The 22,507-nt window shown below is 44.4% G+C and overlaps 1 protein-coding gene across 1 annotated transcript in view; it reads right to left on the bottom strand.

Annotated features, from left to right (window-relative positions):
- The window catches only part of LOC145408612 (extracellular serine/threonine protein CG31145-like), a 43,462-nt gene that overhangs the window by 804 nt on the left and 20,151 nt on the right, over positions 1–22,507 (bottom strand). The window contains exons 2-8 of the mRNA XM_080279302.1: positions 21,050–21,174; positions 19,575–19,653; positions 9,237–9,329; positions 3,991–4,134; positions 1,992–2,152; positions 1,366–1,499; positions 604–743 (exon numbers count right to left, since the gene is read on the bottom strand). Coding sequence (XP_080135428.1) covers positions 604–743; positions 1,366–1,499; positions 1,992–2,152; positions 3,991–4,134; positions 9,237–9,329; positions 19,575–19,653; positions 21,050–21,174 — 876 coding nt within the window. The remainder of the gene's footprint in view (positions 1–603; positions 744–1,365; positions 1,500–1,991; positions 2,153–3,990; positions 4,135–9,236; positions 9,330–19,574; positions 19,654–21,049; positions 21,175–22,507) is intronic.

Genomic DNA, 22,507 nt, shown 5'->3' with positions numbered 1-22,507 from the left:
ACCTAAACTATGACTTACATAGTTGTTAGTAAGTACCTTATAAACTCTTGCCTCAGCATCACATATTACTCAAGGCTGTACTCTAGATGTCACAGGAGAGACCGCAGCACAATTTTCTCAGCTATTTATTATTCACAGCATGTTATTATATTATCTTACACACTGTACACACTTTCAAGTATCGACACAGTTTCCCTCAGTAACGCACACAACGATATTGAAATATAAGGGTATAATGTACAGAATAAATCGTTTAGGATGATGTGTTACGAAGTCTCCCAAGGCAGCTGGAATACTGGCCCCAGACCAGACTCACGACGTGGAGTGCCTAATGATTCAATATTGTGAGATGCCAGAGTTATGAGTTCAGGGTAACTTTATGAGGTGTACCGTGAGCTGAGAGAGGTGTTATGAGCTCTGAGAGATGCTATGCGCGTTATGGGTTACCCGAGCAGTGTAGCCAGCATGGGTGCTTTGTGAGACAGCATTGTGAGGACACCAGGATGGGGTAGTGTGGTGTTATGTGTACCAGTATGTGCTATGGGAAGTGTTATGAGTAGTATTACGAGCTGTGAAAGATTAATATGAGTAAATATGTGTCACCTGAGGAGCGTGGCGAGCGTGGAGTGTCGTATGAGACAGCACTGTGCGAGGGGGGCCAGGATGGAGGTCTCGTCGTGATAGGGCCTTCCAAACCCCCGGCCGTGGTCTAAATGCACTGGCGCTGAGTTGTTGCCGAACATCTGAGAGGAGATGAAGGAATAAAATGAAAGGGAGACGAATAAAATAAAGAGGAGGAGGAGGAGGAGGAGGAGGAGGAGGAGGAGGAAATCGAGGAAGTAACGAAAGAGGATGAGGAGCAAAAGAGAAGGAAGGAGGAAGAGCAGAAGAAATGGGAGAAAGAAAAGAAGGAGAAGGAAGAAGCAAATGAGAATGAAAAATGAATAATTAGATAAAGAGCACGGAAATATGAATGACATTGATGAAACAATAGAAAAATCACTGACATGAATAATCAAACTATACCAACAAAAAAGCTATTTGTACAAACAAGATGATATGTAAGTTACGGGAAAAAATGAAAGAAAAACAACGCATAAAATGACCAAAGGATTCAGCTGGCTTTTGAACTGGATAGGAAGACTGGGATGATGATGATGATGATGATGATGGTGGTGATGACCTGCCTCAGTACACCCTTAATGCCTCATGGTGCTGTTACAACCTATATCAATTAACCAACAGTTTATACCGACTAAGCCAACCTACGCAATTTACCAAGAATTTATACAGTACCAGCTTCAAATTACCCAGCCTATTTAACTAGAACCTATATCAGTTTATCTAGATCCTATGCCACTTTACCTTGAACGTCTCGTAGTGGTGCCTATCCATATTGCCAATGAGGAAGTCTAGCACGGCCATGTCCACCAGATCCAGCAGCCGTCGCCCTTCGCTGTACGGGTGCTTCTGCCTTACCCCATCACAGTATTCGTCATCTGGGGGACGTGGAGGGGGATGGAGGGAAATGTAGAGGAGGAAGGCAGGGGAGGATGAGGTGGAAAGAAGAAGGGAAGAGAAGTGAAAGGAGTGTGAGAAAGAGGGAATCATCATCATTTTTATCAGTCATCATCATCATCATCATCATCGTCACCATTATCATCATTAGATTCAAGAAAAATAGAAAGGGGTGATACAGAGGAAGGCGAGGTATACAGTAGTGTGAAACAGGGAATGCAGGGCAGAGAGAGAGAGAGAGAGAGAGAGAGAGAGAGAGAGAGAGAGAGAGAGAAATACTGATTGACTGATAGAAAGATTGACAGATAGACACACACACAGACACACACACAGATGGACAGTGAGAGAAGACAGACAGATCAAGTGATGGATGAATAACTAGACAGATAAACACACACACACACACACACACACACACACACACACACACAGGCAGAACCAAACAGACAGGCACAGACAGAGCTCCTTCTCACCTGTCTCCCACTGCGCCTTCCTCCTCCTGCTGTAGCTACGTCGCCAAGGATGCTCCCACTTGATCCTCGAAGCCTGTCTCTCCGTGGGCAGGAACACCGCCAGGCTCACTTCCACCAAGTCAGGGCTTCCGCAGATGGCGTGGGCGGTGTCGCAGAAGTAGCTGGTGGGGGGGAGTAGGTGAGAGAGGGATACAAGGATAACTACAGATGGATGGACTGACAGAGAGAGAGAGAGAGAGAGAACTTTTAATCAAGAATGCCTTAAACTTACAGCAAAGACCTATACTCAAACGCCACCTTCTCCCCCCCCCTCTCTCTCTCTCTCTCTTACCACTAAACTCGTCAGGGATGGAGAGACGGGGAGGAGAGAGAGGGAGGGAATAAGTGTGGAGGAGGGAAAAGTGAATGAGTGAAGGAGGGTCTGGTAGGAGAGTAATAGATGAAGTCGGGAAAGGGGAGAGGAGAGAGAGAGTGGGAGAAAAAAGTGAGAATGTGTTGGAGGGACGGCAAGAAGACGGAGAGTGAAAAAGGGGAGAGGGTGAAGGAAAAAAGAGGAAGAATGCAAGAAGGAAGAGTTAGGAAGACAGCTGGGAATGGAGAAAAGATGAGAGGAGAAAGAAAGATGGAAAGAAAGAATGCTAAAGAAAGAAGGTCTGGAGAGCGAATTATGAAAGTGGGAAAACTTTGGCATATTTGGAATACAGAGGAGGGAAACTTATTCACTTCTCCCTGTGGCTGCACGTCTGTTTACACCGCCCACTCTCTTCTTTGCACCACCCACTCTCTTATTTGCACCACTCCCTCTCTTATTTGCACCACCCACTCTCTTATTTGCACCACCCACTTTCTTGTTTGCACCACCCACTCTCTTATTTGCACCACGAACTCTCTTACTTGCACACCCACACCTCTATTTACATCATAAACTCGCTTATTTACACCACCCACTCTTATTGCACCACCTTCTCTATTATTTGCACGGCCCACTCTTATGTGCACGACCCACTTTCTTATTCGCACTATCCACTCTCTAATTTGCACAACCCACTCAACCACTCTCTCACCCCCCTCTCACATCTCTCTCACACTCTCATACCTCTCTCACTTACTCTCTTACACACCTTTCTCACCCAGCTCTCACACCTCTCTCGCTTACTTTCTCGCACATCCATTCTCTCACAGCACTCTCACATACTTTTTCACGTCTCTCTCACCCCCACTCTCTCACACTTATCTCACCAACTTTCATACACCTCCCTCACCCACTCTCTCACACCTCTCTCGCCACTCTCTCACTTCTATCTCTAATCTTGACAGTCAGCTAACAGCGTTCAACTCACACAAGCTAAAAGGTTTCAAGTAGTCTTTAGCTGTAAACCATATAATATTCTTAGTTTAGCTTTGACAGTGGCACATCGGGCAGCTCAGCACTTGTCCAAATTAGAGTCGTCTCTGAGCCATTTTGAGCAAGTTCTTTGCGGCCCTATAAGGCCTCAAAGCACCTGGCCAAATAATAGCCGTTTCAGAAGTTACCACCATCACCACCATTATCACCACAGCTAACATCACCACAATCACCACCACAGCTACCACCACCACCATCACCATCACAGCTACCATCAGCACCACTACCATCACCACCACCACAGTTACCATAGAGCTACCACCACCTTCATCATCACCACCACCTCCACAGGTTCACCTCCACATCACCATCACAGCTACCACCACCACCAACACCATCAACATCACACCTACAGCTATCACCACCACAGCTATCACCACCACAGCTACCACCATCACCATCATCATCACCGCATACCACCACCACATAAATCTATTCGTGGCATCAATGATGTAATAGACATAGGAGTGTAGGTGTACAACATCCTCTTCTCTCTCTCCCTCTCTCTCTCTCTCTCTCTCTCTCTCTCTCTCTCTCTCTCTCTCTCTCTTTCTGTGTGTGTGTGTGTGTGTGTGTGTGTGTGTGTGTACTAACCGGCACTTGCCGTGGAAGCAGTGATTGTGTTCTGGTGATCTGAAGAAAGTAGCACTAAGTGGGTGTTCGGCCAGGGGGTAGAGCTCACTGGTGATGTTCACTCGCCGACCCACCGTAGGCACAGCACGTCGGAACCCCAGCAGTCTGACGGGTGCACCATCATCATCATCATCATCATCATATTACTGCTACTACTTCTTCTACTATTACTACTACTACTAACCACAATCGTCATCATCATCACCATTTTTTACTAACTGCCCATATTATTTCCTAGTCTATCTGAATGACAAGAGCAAATTGAACGGTAATGCTTTAGTTTGGGACAACATGGTTATTTCACCTCACTAAAAGCAACATTTGAACAATATTATTTCAGCTTTAAAATCCAATCTTGTCCAAATCTTTAAAAAATACATAATAATAATAATAATAATAATAATAATTCACCGACAGGAAGATAAAAGCGAGGGAAGACAGAAGACGCTAATTTACGGGAAAACTGAATACATGGAGCAGCGGGCTGGCAAAAAAGAAAGAAAAAAGGGAAAAAGAAAAATATCCTGAGCACGAGCATGAAAAACAGGGGATGAAGGGCCTTGGCTGAAATTTCCTGGAAGAATAGCCATTACAGGAACCCCGGACAAACACGAGTAGCCCCGAAAAACATAATCCGGAGGGCAAAAGTGCGCCAATTATCGTGGAACTTTTATTAAACTCGCGGCGTGTGGGTTTTGCGAGGCGCGGGAATAGGGTGCTTGGCGGGGTATCGCAAGAGCAAACTTTTGAGGCTGGAAAGAGAGGGACGATGGAGCAAGATGGAGAAAAGGGATGATGGGGAGGAGATATGGAGTATGATGGAGAAACGGGATGATGATGAGGAGATATGGGGCAAGATGGAGAAAAGGGATGCTGAGAAAAAGATATGGAGAAATATGGAGAAAAAGGATGATGAGGAAGACAAAGATAGGAAAGGGATGAAAATAGAGGTAGGTAAGGGATGAGGAGAGAAGATCAAAAGAAAGAAAAAAAAAAAAGATTCATTATCATCATCATCTCAACCACTATTCCCACTAAAAAAAAAAAAAAAAAAAGGGAGGTTTGATGTAAAGATGAAACTATAAAGACGTCACAACTGAATGTATTTATCTCCAGTTTCCAGTCCTTGAAAAACAGATAAGAAAACTTGAGGCCTATAGCAGTCAGTATGAAGGAAGTTAAATAGGCTGAGGTGGGAGGTGGGGTTACAGACTGGTAGAAGAGATACAATGGGAGGTCGACTCTGGGATATGCAGGACGGGGTGTGAGAGGATACGGTGTTGGACAGAGTGTGTGAGAGTGTGGTATGAGGGAGTGTGGTGTGGGAAGGGGTGTGTTCGTGTAGTGTCTGAATGTGTGGTACAGTGCGGGGTGGGATAAGTAAGACTGTGAGGCGAAGTGTGCGACGGTGGGATGCAGTGAGAAGTGGAGTGAGTTGGATGGGGTGTGTGAGGTTGTAGAATGGAGTGGAGTGGAGTGGGTGGGTGGGGTTGGATGGGGTGGGATGAAGTGAGGCCAGTGATCCATGACCCCACCCGCCTGGTGTGGTGGAAGCAGCTGTTGTGACACTGGTGATGCTGTGTTGTGATGTGCTGGGGATAACACTAAGCACAAAGGGCCGTGTTCACAGAGATGATACTGTTTAGTCGAACCCGTACTAGCTCCTGCTCTCCTCTCAATTTTGGGTTTTCATAGCTCTATTTCGCGTCACTGTTATCACTGTACAACAACCGGCTGGGAATTCCTAAAGCAACAAAATGACGACTATGAAAATCACCGGTTTGGTCAGCATCGTCATTAATCATGTCGGGGACTCTGAGGCCGGCTTTCTGAGAAAGGTCAGGTGTAACGGAGATGGAAGTCGATTTAATGCGTTTAGGGACCTGATAATCTACAGCTTTCCAGAGGAAAAAAAAAAATCGCCAAAATGGCAAGAGTTGACGTAAAAAGAGACTGATGGAGAGAGAGGAGAGTGATTTTCCATTGCCACATTGGGAGTTTATTATTTGGGTGTTTTTATTTTTTTTTAATTCATTAAAGGTACTGCACCGTTGGCACCGTCATCTAATCCTGAAACTTCGAGCGACTGGGAAGAAAGTTTGTGGAGTTAAGAAAAATCTGGCGACAATCTCCACAGGATGACTTAGTGAAGGAAGTAACTGTCCCCTTCTCTCGTCGTCGTCCTCCCACTTCTCCCCCTCAGCCCCTCTCTCACCCCACCTCCACCCCATCCCCTACACCCTCACACTGCGTCAGGCGTGTGGTGCAGTCTCGTGGCGGTACAGTTATGGGTCATTGTGGGCAATCCTGTAAGCCATATAAGAGACTTCATTACCCCATCCCTTACCATTACACTCACCACTAACCATCACACTACCTACCCTACCCTAACTCCAGCTGATCTTACGCTCCCCTTAAGCTCCCCTCCTTCTTCTAAGATCCCCTCTCTCCCTCCCTAAGCTCCTCACCCCCTTTAAAGACTCCTTCCCCTACCCACCTCTCCCCTAAGCTCACTTCCCACCCAAATACAGCAATGACATTTGACTTTAGACTGCCAAGATCAGGTCAGTCACTAAGTTAATCAATCAATCAATCAACCTTTTCCCAAACTCTCCTCTCCAGGCTTTCCCACACCCCAAGACTTGTCCCATCTCCCAGTCCTCCTCCTCCTCCTCCTCTTCCTCCTCTCTCCATGCTCCCCCTTCTCCCTCCACCTCCCAGGACATTGTAGAGCCTCAACGACACAAGGGATAAGGTGAAGTGCCAACATCATCACCTGGAGTCATATTCACTAACTTTCTTTCCCTTAACCACTTCACTCCGATGGGGTCCTGAATTATTCTCGTCAATATCAAATGACCTTTTTTTTTCTTTTTTAACTTTGGCGACACATTTCGGATATCATAAGCCAAACATAAGCTTTCTTAATACAACCCCAGCAAAATGTCTCCCATAACAAAAACAAAATCGTCTGGTGATACTATAAATAGAGGAAATAATACGTCGTAGGAGTGAATTAGATGTGTGTACGACCATTGTTTATATTTCAATTTTCATTCAAACATCAATAAAACACTTCATGACTAAATTAGGAAAAAGTTAACGTGAAAATTAAAAGACCACATTATGATTCCTGGTATGGACCATCATTTATCGATAGAATTAACTGAGATCATTTATAAATGCTTCCCATGGGCCCCGTGAAGCCAGGGCGGGTCAGAGGTCGTAGTTACAAAAGATCTTAATAACCTTATACGATAAACAAGTCTCCATAGCAGCTAAATGTTATAAGAATTTTGCTTGATGTTTAACGGTGAAAAATTTGGTAATCTAAATGAGTGCAAAGAAACGTATACACAAATAATCTTATACACGACTGAGGCTTAGGAGATTTATAAATACGATCCCTGGAGGTCCCATAGTCACGTCCTACCCTTACTGTTATTGCCAAGCAGGGTCAGGAGTCGGATTCACAAACAGACTTAAGATCAATTCCCTATAGTAACACAGATTTTTATTTTTATTTTATTTTATTTCATTTTATTTTATTTTTATTTTTTTTGTCCAGGGAGGGTAAGGAGAGGAGAGTGCCACAATTTCCCATGCACCTCGATCTTCCTGCAAAAATATATATCACACATACATGGGGCTGGGGCTACACATGAGGGGCAGGGCTGTAGATGGGGGCTGGGGCTACATATGTGGGCTAGGACTATCTATGGGGGAGAGGGCTAGGGCTACACATGAAGGTTGGGGTCATACATGGGGCTGGGGCTACACATGAGAGCTGGGGCTATCGATGGGGGGACTACACTAAGGTCTGGGGCTACACATGAAGGCTGGGGATAAACATGGAGCTGGGACTATACGTGGGGCCTGGAGCTATACATAGGGCTTGGAGCCACATATGGGGGCTGAGGCTATCAATGGGGAGTGGGGCTAAACATTAAACATGGCTATAAATTTTTCTCGGGCTACACGTCGTCTCTCAAGTCCTGCCACTGGTGCTCTAGTGTGGTGTATGCAGGGTGGTGATTGAGAAATAGGGCCTCTGACTACCAAATTAGGGTGTATCTTCTTTTCACCTTCATTTGGTTCAGATTCTCGTCCTTACGCAGCTCAGCGGCAGAATGAGACACCGCTATGGCTCTACACATTTTCCATAACACCTTCTTCGTGTCTAACATCATATTTTCTGTTAATCTATTGCCACAACTAGGTATTTAAGATAGAGAGATGGCAATTACAGGCCGAGTTAAAGTGAACAGAGTATAGTAGTTGACGGTCTAGTAGGAGGTCATAGTAATAAATTCACTCTTCAGTAACTAAATCTCTGACTCTACTTTGTTTACTTCTGGTCGCCGCAAACGATATACTCAGCTTCGGGGACATCTCTTGTAATAAAGGGGTTGTTCAGCGAGAACAGTAGTAAAAAAAAAAAAAAAAAAAGACGGCTTTCCTTAAATACATCGTGACGCAAGCAAACATAACTGTTTTTATTTTAGATATCGACAGACGATTTTCTTCAGCTTAGGAGTGGTTTCTCATTCTCAAAGGGTTAAACCTTCTAGGGTGCAAAAAACTTAAATGTTATATTCTTGCCCTCATCAGTGTGTACAGCAGATAGAAAAAGCATATGGAAAAAGTGTGTAATAAAAATTTTATCTTGGTTGATAAGGAATAAAATACATCCATAATTTTTCCTTGACCAACTTCATCGGTAGTGAGGAAAGTTTTGATTACTTGTTGTTTAGTTCAGCATCACACGTCAGGACTGTGAAGGATGGGACAGAAATGAAGGAGCATTTTTATCACACTATGTTATAACAGAAATAGCATGCAACTCTGGGAGCAACCAGCGCTATAAGTTGGTGGGCAAAGATAATATGCATGATGGTATGAAGGGCACACGTGGGACGGTCTGTAAATAGCGCGACAATAGAAATTCACCAGGAGGTATCTTATATGTTTAGGGAACGGCTCAGCCTACTGGTGTGGGTGTAGGTATGACAGTGGGAGAAGGAAATGAATACATGATGCACAGCAGACATTGAAAGCGCTGACTAAGCCGTCCCCGCGACACACAAGACACGGCCAGATGAGTTACTAGAGAAGCACTACTTACAGATCACCCAGTATGCCTATTATAAAGTCAGAATAAAATTAAACTACATACTCTTATATGGGTATCAGTTTCTCTCACCCACCTGTCGAGATGGAAGGCGGCGATCTCTGAATTGTGACGCTCGAAGTCGGTGAAGTAAAACTGGTTCTTCATCGTCTGCTGCTCTCTTGGGTACCTGGGGCAGAAGGAGGGTAGGCAGTGAGTAGGGGGAGGGTAGGTAAATGGTGAGTGGGGGGAGGTGATGAATGAGTGGGTTATGAGGGTGAAGTGTGAGTGGGGTGACTGAGGTGGAGTGGGGGTGAGTGGGGTGGGAGGAAGGTGGAATATCTTAGCCTGCCTTCATCTACGTCCAGCCGTCAAAGGACAAAAGGCAGAATTCATAACAAAAGAACGAAAGAGAAAACATAGATACACAGAAGAGAAAACAGAGAGAACGGAGAACAGAAAACAGAACAAGTGGGTCAAAAGAAACAGAGGGCAGAACGCAAAGCCCAGGGTGGATAACGGATAAATGAACAATACGGAACAAGGGATGTACAGCAAAGGGGTTGAATATGGAAGAGAGGATATAGAAATGAAGAACAGAAATAAGAACAAAGAACACAGAGGGGAGAACAGAGCGAGAGAGAGAGAGAGAGAGAGAGAGAGAGAGAGAGAGAGAGAGGGGGGGAGAGAATATCTTAGGCAGCCGTCACATATGTCCTGACCCCAGCTGAGCACAAACACACTCATCTGCATCCACGCACTGAGAGAGAGAGAGAGAGAGAGAGAGAGAGAGAGAGAGAGAGAGAGAGAGAGAGAGAGAGAGAGATGCGTGTCATTGTGTTATTCTGTTATATAGTGTGTGTAACTGTATAATGTACCCGTATACATGTGTGTGTGTGTGTGTGTGTGTGTGTGTGTGTGTGTGTGTATCCCTGTAATACACACACAACATACCAGTTGCTATCACCATAACTTTTATTCAACACAGCTTCACGACACGTTAGTGTTATTTGGTGTAGTTAATAGTGATAAACATTAACAATTTGACTTTACGTTTAAGCTGCAAAATAAAACTCGCTTTCAGGGTATGAATTATTCGCATACCTAAGTTTTATACCCTGTGATGAGGTGACGCAGTCTATGGATTTCATTATCGTTTCAATATAGCCTTCTTTTTTTTCTGTCTGTGAGGTGGAGCCATAATTTCGGGGGCCTGAGTGATGAGTAAATAAATGTATGGCCCTCACCATCTGCACTACAGTATGTTGATGGCTGTCTTATGCTGTTCCTTCTCTTTCCTGTTTTTGGATTCTACCCTACGTTCCATCAAAGAACAAGGTGGGTATAATTAAAAAAGAGAAAAAAAGAAAGAAAATAGGAAAGGGAAAACACAGATGCAGGACAACCATCAACAGGGTGCCCAGCAACATGGCCACACAATCATTCACTCACCAGTCACACCCTCGAAATCTCTCACCACCCAACAACCTAAAAACACCACACATACACATGTTTTATTTCCCTTCCTATATGCGCTTCACAAAGGCATTCCGTTGACTAAAAAAAAAAAAACGTGCAACTCCAGTCATAAAAATCTGTAACGAAAAAAGGCCACCATTTCAACTCGCTTGTTTTGCTATGTTACTTCGTGGTCTATAAGGCTGCATTGTAGTTCAGACAAATATTGATACCCAGTGATGAGGATTATTTTCTTTATTACTGCCATTAACGTCTGACGAGTATTATTTACATGAATTACCCCCCTACAGCAAATAATAATAATAATAACAATAATAATAATAATGATAATAATAATAACAATAATGATAATAATAATAAGTGGAGTTCATTGAAATGTGTACAGTTTATGCGTCTGTCTCTATTCGATAATCTCAAACACCCATTAACAAACTAAGGTAAATCCCAGGGTTCCTCATCAAGACTCAGGATTACTTCAGAGATGGTTGAAATCCCTCCCTCCCCCTTTTTTCCCCCTTTCTGATTATGGACTTAGTTAAATGCTCGTAATGTCCGGGAAACATGGTATGAGAATGTCGTAAACTTTACTACCTCGCACTGATGCTGGGAATTCGTGTGTGTGGAGAGAGAGAGAGAGAGAGAGAGAGAGAGAGAGAGAGAGAGAGGGGGGGATGGGGGGATTGAGGTCTTTACTTCTCTTTGAAGTAGCCTCGTCCTCTTTCGCATGGCTGAATAACTTTGCTAATCATGTTGGCGGAGAGATTATGAAGTTGTGAAGTACTGAGCTGTGTCTTTGTTTTATTATATTTATCATGGACAGCAGAACACAATCACAGCAACATCACATACCATACACACAACCATACACCACACCCTATTACACCACACCAAACCTCACTACACACTCCATCACACATCATATCTTAACACACACACACACAAACACACACACACGCACACACACACACACGCACACATACACATACAAACACACCTCTCTACACACCACACCACACCACACCGCACGTAACTCCACACATAACTCCACACATAACTCTACACACAACTCCACACCCTACAACCCTTCACCACACACACACACACACACACACACACACACACACACACACACACACACACACACAACTCCCCGCCGGCCCTACTTGACCTAACTTGGGTGGAGTGGTGCCAGATGCCGCCAGATGGCCAGTCCACCTCCAGCACCTCTGCAATAACTGGTGAGTCACTGGGGTAAATAACAACACGTCTGCACAGCCACAATAACAACAAAAACAAACACAAACAACTACAATGACTCGTGAGCTGAGGGGGTAAAGGGCAATTCATCTGCATAACAACAACAAAAAACAAAAGCAATAACAACAACTTTACAACTACGGCACGAAAACATCAACAAGAAAAATGAGAGTAACTGTTAACCTGAGCCTCATCAACAACCAAACACTAACAAAGACAATAATAGACAAATACACAGACAGCAGCACAGGTAATAAAGAAAAACAAATAATAATAATAATAATAATAATAATAATAATAACAAAAACCATATATAGACAATTAAAATCATAGGGGACATAAAATTACTATAAATCCAAGCATTGCAATAACGTGTATTTAAATATTAATTCTTGTTATTTAACTCGAGGGAGAGACTGATTTTAGGGGAAATGTCAATAGGTATGGGTTTTATTAGAGAGAGAGAGTAGGTTAACTTCCGCCATCTCCTTCCATCCCTTTCACTATGGATGCCTGCATTGTTGCCTGAAATACATCTCTCTCTCTCTCTCTCCAGCCTCAGTCTCCCTTCCTCTCGCTCCAGTCTACCTTTCGTCTTAATAGTGATTTGATGGTGGCCTCTGCTCTCTCTCTCTCTCTCTCTCTCTCTCTCTCTCTCTCTTTACCAGTACTCGATTATCTCTCCCCCTTAGTCTCTCATATTCTTACGCTTACTAAAAATTATTAATAAAGCTCCCACCTCTTATTCTCCACGCGGTACATAAAAAAAACATAAAAATAACGACAAAGAAATCCATCCATCATCTACCACGAGCGACTATGTAATTTGGGTACATTCTCTGCCTCCTCTCTGTCGCAGTTGAAGACAATGCAATTGGCTATGTCTGTCTGTGTTTGATTGTGTATGTCTGTGTTTGGCTATGTCTGTCTGTGTCTGGCTGTGATTGTCTGTGTCTGATGATATTTGTCTAGACTTGGCTGTGTTTTGCTGTCTCTGTGTTTGGCTATGTCTGTCTATTTGGCTGTGTGTGTCTGTATTTGGATATTTCTGTCTGTGTCTGGTTATGTCTGTCTGTGTTTGGATATGTCTGCCTATGTTTAGCTGTCTGTCTGTGTTTGGCTGTCTGTCTGTGCTTGGCTGTGTCTGTCTGTATCCTCAACTATACCTTTCAAAATGTTACCTTAATCTCGTCGATTGAGAAGATTCCTCAGCACCTTTTTTTCAGCACTTTTTTTTTTTTCATTTGGCACGCTGATTTTCACTTATATGCTAATGTCTTCAAATTATGTTCCAATAAAAAGGCATATAATAAAATACGAGAATATAGTGTAGCCTAATTGCCACAAACTAATTAACAGTTATGTACTATTTTTGCAATCATGAAGTAAAAGAAGACGAAGACGACGACGACGACGAAGAAACAAAGGGGCAGGTAGAGTGTGTGTGTGTGTAATTCACCGGGTCGGTCAGGATCACTGAATGGTCGTGATCGTCAGCTTTTACCCTCCCGGAAGGGAGCTGAGAGCTCATATAGCCCGATCTAAGGGCAAGGCTGTGACCTTCACACACGCACACACCCGTCCCCTTGCTCAAGGGGGACAGTAACCGCCCACTTCGTCAGTGAAACTTTTCGCAACCTGAGCGAGGCTCGAACTCCCGTCTACCAGATGGCAAGCGAGAACGTTACCATTGAGCCAGCGAGCGGTAGACTGGTGTGTGTGTGTGTGTGTGTGTGTGTGTGTGTGTGTGGAGAGAGAGAGAGAGAGAGAGAGAGAGAGAGAGAGAAACTGATGGCGAAGAAAAAAAAACCAGCCGATGTGTGGCGAGAGGCAAGTTCTTCATTTAGGCCGAGTTGGTCTGTTGGTTCCGTCACTACTCCACGTCTAATTGAGTCACACCAACGCACACACACACACACACACACACACACACACACACACACACACACACACACACACACACATTCCCTCTCTCTCTCTAGCTAGGGGGGTGAGTTTTTCCAAGGTAATTACAAAAGTTTGAAGTGGCCAAAAGGAACCTCCACTACGCCTTTAGTCCTTCGGTAAATTGTCCAGCATTAGTGGGGAGAGAGAGAGAGAGAGAGAGAGAGAGAGAGAGAGAGAGAGAAAGTCCTAAGTTAAACCACCGCTGTGGGAGGGTTACGTAAGCTTTTAACCCCTCCAGCCTGACGATTTTTTTTTAATCAGACTACCAAAAAAATTACTTTATTCAACGATTTTATTCAACTCTTGGGGCGGCATTCTGTCTGGTTAAAGAAGCTCCCTAACACCTCCTCCTTACTGGTTTATTTCTGATTCTTCTCCTTCCTTATATTCTTGTGTGATATTTATGTAATCTATGTGGATATTAAAAAGATATATATAGCAAAAAGGAGGCTAGTAATGGGTAGTTTGAAAAATAAATCACTAAGAGAGAGAGAGAGAGAGAGAGAGAGACAGACAGACAGACAGACAGACAGACAGAGACCGGTAGAGTGAACACATACTCTACATACTGTATATTGGATGGAGCCCTCTCACCAGTTACCGGGATGCAGCTATTTGTTAGAGAGAGAGAGAGAGAGAGAGAGAGAGGGGGGGAAGGGGGATGTAAATTTGGAGGAAGGACAAGAGGAAGAGAAGAGGGAGGGGGAGAAGAGAAATGGCAGGAGGAAATCAAAAGGAGGGAGGGGAGCTGGACGAAGAGAAAGGTGAAAGAAGAGAAGGAAGGGGGAAGAGGAAGGGGGAGGGGAAGGGGAAGGGAGAGGGGAGGGGAGGGGGAGGGGAGGGGAGGGGGAAGGGGGAGGGGAAGGTGTGGGTGTGGGAACCAGGGAGACGGGGATGAGAAGAGAGGGAGAAAGTGGAGATGGAGGACAGGGAGGAGAGCAGATATGAGGAGGAAGAATGGATGAGGGAGAAATTGGTGGAGCGATAAAGAATACTCGACATTCTTTATATTGGAACTCTCTCTCTCTCTCTCTCTCGCTCTCTCTCTGTAGTAACTGGGGAAGACGGCCATTTGTTAGACTAGAACACAAGCATTTACCGGGAAGGGCGGGACTGGGATGAGAGAGAGAGAGAGAGAGAGATGGGGGAGGGGGGGAGGAGGGGGGTCGGAGTGAGGAGAGGGGCAGGGGAGAGGAAGTGCAGAGAATATACGTATGAGAGAGAGAAAAAAAAAAAGAGAGAGAGAGGGAGAAGGAGAGAGAAGAAAGGGTAACATGAGAGAAACGGGGAGAGGGAAAGGGAGAAGAAGTGGAATGGGGGAGGGGGACATGAGAAGAAGTGATAAAAGGGAAGGACAGATGGGGGATCTGGAGAAGAGATGAAGGCAAAGAGAAGAGAAGGATTGAAGAGGGGAGGGGAGAGAGGAAACTGGTAAGGGGAGAGAAGAAGGAGTAAAGGAATGAAGAAAAGGGGGAGGGGAGTATTTGGAAGAGGGCAGAGATGAGGAAGATGGGAAAGGTACGACGGTGAGGGATAGTGGAGAGGATGGAGTGAGGGGAGGGAAAAGAAGAAAGAAGAGGAGGAAGAGAGAGGAAAAATGACGGGGAGGAGGAGGAGGAGGAGGAGGAGGAGGAGGTGGTGAGGAGAGAGTGGATGAGATGAGGGGAATGGAAAGGAGAGACAGCGGAGGCAGAGAGAAAGAAGTGAGGAAGTGGGCGAAGGTAGGGAGGGGGAAAGGTGAGGGGATACACTGGAAGGGGCGAGGGGAGGGAAGGGGGCGAGAGGAAGGGTTGCGAGGAGGGGAAAAGGAAGGATGTAAGGGGAACAGCTGGCAATTTTGGTAGGGTATTAACTGAAAGGGGATGGGGGACTATGGGGAACTGCACCGATATTTATTGGTCTTCTTTCTTTCTACAGTTTCTATAGTATTCTGGTTTCTTCTTTCTCCAGTTTATATATATACACATTTATATAAGGTACTTGCTAGAAAAAATAGGCTCAAATATATAATACCTTCAATAAACTTACTCAACAAGGTATGGTGTATATGATCGCCTAGTAAAATATATCAGAATTACTCTACGATTACATACGACGTAGGTACGAGATGGATATGAGGTAGAATATTGGGTAGATATGAGGATGATATAAGGCAGAATACGCTGACATTACTATACTTCTTTCACCTTATCTTGGCCATGGTCGCCGTCCTTTTGTAGTTTATTTCGCGTGGCTCAGTTGCAGAATAAGTCAATATTTCGGCTGTACGTCACTTCCATAGCACTTCTTCATGACTGGCATTATTTTGTAGTGTTAATCTCCTGCTACAGTTAAGCATGTAAGATACAATTTTGGGCCACGTTAGATTGAAAGGAGTATAGCTTATCTTCCCCACTCAAACACATATACACATGCATACGCCTACGCTCTCTCTCTCTCTCTCTCTCTCTCTCTCTGTCTCTTTCTCTCTCTGTCTCTCTCTCTCTCTCTCTCTCTCTCTCCATCTGACATTTCTAGCTGTACTCTCTTTCACTCTCCCACTTATCACCATCACCATCATCACCACGCACCACCCCACCTTCCACCAATCTTCCACTCCTCTCCACCCTTAATATTACAAAGTGGAAGGGCAGAAACAAAGAGTACAAATTACATCCATCTGTTGACACGAGCACTGTACTATTGTGTGCTCTGTGTAATGTCCGGGAGAGGAAAGTTAAAAGGGAATTAAAATGCATTTCATCTGTCATGCATATTTTTGTGGCGGCAGCGGCGGTGGTGGTAGTGGTGGTGGTGGTGGTGGTGGTGAGGTCACAAGGTACAGGGTGTGGGTTCTGTGGGCTAGCAGTTGTGGTGTGAGATGTGGTGGTGTGGTAGTGTGTGGTGTAGTACTGTAGTGGTGTGGTGTGGTAAGGTATGTGCTTATAAATGAGTGTGGTAATCGGGTGATATGGTACATGGTGCAGGTTTTGTGGTGTGTGTGTGTGTGTGTGTGTGTGTGTGTGTGTGTGTGTGTGTGTGTGTGTGTGTGTGTGTGTGTGTGTGTGTGTGTGTGTGTGTGTGTTAGTGGTGGTGGTAGTGTTGGTGGTGTGGTGTGCTTAGACTGTAACTGTTTGTGGTGGGGATGTCATGAAATACAGAGTGTGGTTTTCGTGGTATGGTAGTGGTAGTGTGTAGCGTGATGCTGTAGTGGCGTGGTGGTGGGGTAGTGAGGTAGAGGGTGTGTCTTGGCATGGTGTGGTGATGTGGCAGTGTAGTAGTGCGGTGTAGTGGTTTGGTACTATGTTGTGGTGGTGGTGCGTGTTTAGGGGTCGGAGAGTGTGGTGTGGTGGTGTGTGGTGTGATGGTGTGTGGTGTGATGGTGTGTGGTGTGGTGTGATTGTGTGTGATGTGGAAGTGGTGGTGTGTAGTGTGGTGGTGTGTGGTGTGTGAGGCATCGTGTGGCAAGTGGTGTGGTGGTGAGGATGGTAGATGGTATGCCGGTGTTGTGGTACAGTGGTGTGGTGGTGCAGAGCTGTGGTAGTGTGGCACGGTGAAGGTGTGACAGTAGTATGCAACTGTCTTGGGGAGTGGTATTAGGGTCTGGTAGTGGTGTGATAGCGTAGTGGTGTGATGGTGTGATGGAGGGGCTGATGTGATGGTGTGGCAGGTTGGAAGTATGGTATTGTGGTAGAAACATGGTGTAGTAGTGTGGTGGTGTGGCAGCAAGGTAGTGTAGCAATGTGGTAGTGCTGTCATAGTATGGTAGTATGACAGTAAGGTAACGTGAAATGAGAGGGACGGTAGAAAGTCTAATAAATGAAAGTATGGTTGTTTATGGTATGGTAGAGTTGAGGTATGGTGGTGCAAAATGTGGCAGTATGGTAGTATGGCAGCACAGAAGTATGATAAGTATGATGGAAGGCACAGTGGGGAGTCTAGCAAATGGGAGTATGGTAGTTCATGGCATAGTAGTGTGGTGGTCGTATGCAGGTGTGGTAGCGTAGTGGCATGGTAGTATGGAAGCACAGTATGATAAGAGAGGTGTGGCGGGGAGTGTGGCAAATGAGAGTAGGGTGTTTTATGGTGATGGCGCCATGCGGACGTTATATCCAGCTTGTGTTATCGGGTTATGGTGCTTTTCTCTTATTGTGCTCCACTCTTATTTCCATATTTTGTTATTTTCCCAGTTGGGCTATATATTTGTCGTGTTATTTTGTTTGTTCTCGTTTGTATACATATTTTATAGTGCTTTGTGCTAGTGGGTTGCTTTAGTGTTGTAATATTGTGTTACTGTGTTATTTTCACGTTGTGTTATTGCGGCTTTTGCGTTATTTCCGGTTTGTGTTATTGTGCTCATGCATCCCTTCCCTATTCTGTTGTCATGTAATTTCCTCTCGGAGTACTCTGTTGCATTAAATAACAGATGCAGTCAGACTGTTGGATTGAAACAGGACTCTGGCGTTTCACTAGAGTACTTTTACCTTTTTGGTCCTGATTTTTATCCTGTTGCAGCTTTTTCTTTTTTCTTTTTTCTTTGGGGGGGGGGGTACCTCAGTGACAGTAAGACAGTGCTATTGCTCAACAACCTTTCCACAGCACTTCTTTATGGCTAGCTTCACACTCTAATCTTAATCTTTAATTACAACTCAGCATTCAAGATGGGGACATGGCAATTTTAGGCCAGTTTAGAATAAAAAAGGTACAGCAATTTTTCCCTTCAATCCGACAACGTACCTTCATAGTATACTTTTTTGACCCCCGGAAATTTTATTCAACTCTACACCAATGTCTAGAAGGGAAGGGGTTAGTGAAGGCTACATATAACCCATCCAATTCGGAAAATCTATCACATGGCAAATAAATGAACGAATAAAATACAAAACACGTAGTTGGGGTGAAGTGGTAATGAGCGCATGCGTGGAGTAATGAGAAGGGAGGAAAGAATGATGCTTCGTAGGGGAGGGTAGAGTGAGTGGGAATGGTCTGCACTTCTGCTGGTAATGTGGGGCGGAAGTCAGAGTGAATGGTGGAGAAATTCAGTGTGTGTGTGTGTGTGTGTGTGTGTGTGAGAGAGAGAGAGAGAGAGAGAGAGAGAGAGAGAGAGAGAGAGCGGGGGTACAAGAGGGCAAAAATGGTAAGATACAGATAAAAAAGGTGGAGAAAAGATGGAAAAATATGAGAAAAAAGAAAGAGAGCGAGGAGACAAGAGTGAGGTTAAAAGTGAGGTGAAAGGGGGAGGGAGGAGGGAGCTGCAGTGGGTGGTACGGAGGAGTGTGTGAGGGTGGGGTTGGGGGAGATGGTATAGGGGTAGGGGTGGGGGAAAGGGTGTAGAAGTGGGGGTGGAGGATGGGGTATACGGGTGGGGGTGAGGGAGAGGGTGTAGGGGTGGGGGTGAGGGAGAGGGTGTAGGGGTGGAGGTGGGGGAGACAGCAAGTGATTGATTACTATCCTCAAAAAAGTGGCATCAGCCGAAAATAATCTTGGGATTTTTATCGCCATATTTCACTAAGCAAAATTTTTACATCCCCTACACACCTACGCACATACTGTAGTCTACACGTACAGTACATGCTATAACAAATCTACATAGGTACCTACATACACGTGCACCACTACGTACATATACACAAACACACTCCACTATATACATACATTCCATGCATTTATCTACCAGTGTACGCAGTAACTGGGTACACACACACACACACACACACACACACACACACACACACACACACTCTCTCTCTCTCTCTCTCTCTCTCCCACTAACCTCATAGGCTTGAGGAGCGCTCTGCCGCCGTCCACAAACTCTATGGTGAGCTTGATCTGGGTTCCGCCATCCTTCTCACCTGGGGATACATCATCATCATCATCATCATCATCAATCATCATCATTATCTGTTCATATTCATAAAAGTATTACTACTACTACTGCTACTACTACTACCTTTTCCTTTATACCTTGATAATGCCGGAAGATAATTAGATTAGGAAGCATCGGTTGAAGTGAGAGTTAAGAGCTGTGTACTGTACATAAACAAGATTATAAGTGTGTGTGTGTGTGTGTGTGTGTGTGTGTGTGTGTGTGTGTGTGTGTGTGTGCACGAGTTTACGTTCCATTTGGGCATAGTAAAATCATACGAAGTTAGTCGAAATACAATGAAAAGCTGGTAATTCGCAGCCAAAAGGTATAAATATCACGAAGAAAAAGGACTACTGCAGTAAGACAAGGGTAAAACAAAGGGTAAAGCTGATGCAAAACTAAATTACGCTTATTGATGCAAGGCTGACGTGCGGCTGACTCACTGACTTTGGTGACGGATAACGAGATGACTGGAGAGATTGAGGTAAGACTGAGGCAAGACTAAAGAAAGAACAGGTAGAGACAAAGGTGCAGCTTTGGGAAGACTGTAGAAAAAATAACTCGAGACAAAGGTGAAACTGAGGTAAGGCTGAAGAAAGAATGACTCAAGACAAAGGTGAAGCTGAGGTAAGACAGAAGAAAAGTAAGCCAGAACTGTGACATTACAAAAGAAAAAAAAAAAACTGAGGCTAGAATTGGCAAGACAACCCAAAGCTGAAGTAAGACATAAATAAGGCAAAGCTAAGACTAATATAGTGGATGTGTGGACGACTCCGATTATGTACTGTATTGTAGGACCGAGGTGACGGTGGCACTCGAGATAATAAGGCTGAAGAAAACTAAGACTGAAGGAAGGCCACGAAAATTTTTTACTTAAACCGGGACAAGGCTGCGAAAGGGCTGAGATAAGAATAGAGATGAGACTGAAGCAAGATCTAAGAATGAAGAAAAGCTAAATAACGAGTACTAAGACAAGACTGAGATAGTGCTGATTCACTGACTCAGGCGACCTATTGCAAGACCATGTACTTCTACACGGAGGTACCCGTGGAAAGGCTGAGGTAAGACTGAAGAGAGAAAAAGCCAAAGAATAGGTAAGAATAGGCTAAAACTGAAGAAAACTAAACTGAAGCAAGATTAGAGAAAAACTGGGGTAAGAAGAACACGAATAAATTGACACTAGGGTAAGTCAAAGATAAAACAAAATTAAAAGAAAAAATGAGGAAGAGTAAAAACTGGTACAAGAGGGAGAGAAAGAAAAGGGGGAAAAGAGAAGAAAAGGAGAAACAAATGCAGAAAAAAGAAGACAGACAAAAAAGAAGGCTAAAGAAAAATGACTATATTACGACTAGCAAGATAAGACCGAGCTGTGGCTGACTCACTGATGCTTGCGAAGGGAAGGGAGGTTATGTACTGCAGGAGGGAGTTGATTGTGGAGTCGTCAGCGCGGTATAGTTCGTCCTGGGAGATGCCAAGCTTGAACTTATCCCACAAAGTAGAGTTGGATCTGTTGGCGGGAGAAGAAAAAATCTTGAATCTCTGGACGTGCGGGAAAGAGGATCTGATGTCTGTTGACGTGAGAGTAAGTGGAATTCAAATTTGACGGCGTGAGAATAAATGGAGTTCAGATCTATTGGAGTGAGAGTAAGTGGAGTTCAAAACTGTTGGCGTGATAATAAACAGTGCTGCTTCTGGTAACGGGAGAAGGAATGGAGCTAAAATCTAAAGGTTTGCAAGAAAGAGTTGCACCTAATGGAACAAGAGAACCGTATAGGAGTTGTATTTGCTGACGAGAGAGGAAGACAGCTAGATTTTTATACGTGAGGGGAGATTAATCTGTTGGTATAAGGGTAAAATGGGTTTATGTACGGGTAAGAGGTGTTGGTTTTGCTTTTCTGCAAGAGTAGGGGGAACTGGATCTGCTGGCGTGAGAAGTGGAGTTATTTCTAATGACGTGAGAAAAGTGGAGTTGAATGTGTTATCAGCGTAAGAGTGAGACGGGCTGGATGTTTTACCTAAGAATAAGTGCAAATAGGTTTGTTAGTGTGAAAGTGAGAGCAGCTGGATCTGTACTCTCGGAAGAAGAGTCGCCTCGCCCTGGAACTGAATCCCTACCACCTCCAAACACGACCAATGGACCACAAGAACACTCTGACCCAGCGATTATTCATGTGACGATGACTGTGTTTAGAGGCGAGTATCCCCCAAAACCCTGTCCATTATTCACCAACAAATGTAGTTTTCTCTAAAGCCTGAAAAATGTGACTGAAGATGATTGTTACCATCGCAGTTTACATTAAAATTAGAATTTCATTACTCAAGCACTTTTCTACACTGCCGTCACCGAAGTGCAGGTTCCCCAAAACATTTTCAAGATTCGGTTCTCCTACTATTTTCTATCTAGCCATTGCCTGACGACGCCCTATGAGACGTGACCTCGACAAAGTAGTTTTTGTCCCTACTCTGGAACGAACCCTCATCCCACAACACCCACCATCCCCTTGCATATTCCCGCACCCACTGCTTTTCCACTCGAATTTACTGAGGATTGAAAATTACAAAGTGCACAATTTTGGGTTATTTTGGCGCCCCTCCCCCTTTAAATCAGACCCCGGTGTAGGATACTGAACACACATTTACCATTACAGAACAAGGGTTGGGACGGCGGTGTTCTGTAGTCATTCATTAAGCTTTTATTTCGTTCAAACGTATTGTTAAAAGCCATTTGAGTGCATTTTTTTCTTATTAAAAGTTTTCATTTAGTCTAAATGTATATTTAGCCTGTGCAGTGCAATTTTCTTTTTAATATAATCCTTGATACCACCAGAAGATATCTTTAG

Source organism: Coenobita brevimanus, chromosome 78, assembly GCF_032717465.1.
Source record: "Coenobita brevimanus isolate Jiangsu-jjx chromosome 78, ASM3271746v2, whole genome shotgun sequence".
In the NCBI taxonomy this organism is placed as follows: domain Eukaryota; kingdom Metazoa; phylum Arthropoda; class Malacostraca; order Decapoda; family Coenobitidae; genus Coenobita; species Coenobita brevimanus.
The sequence above is the reverse complement of the archived record's forward strand: the minus strand, read 5'-3'. Positions and strand labels throughout refer to the sequence as shown.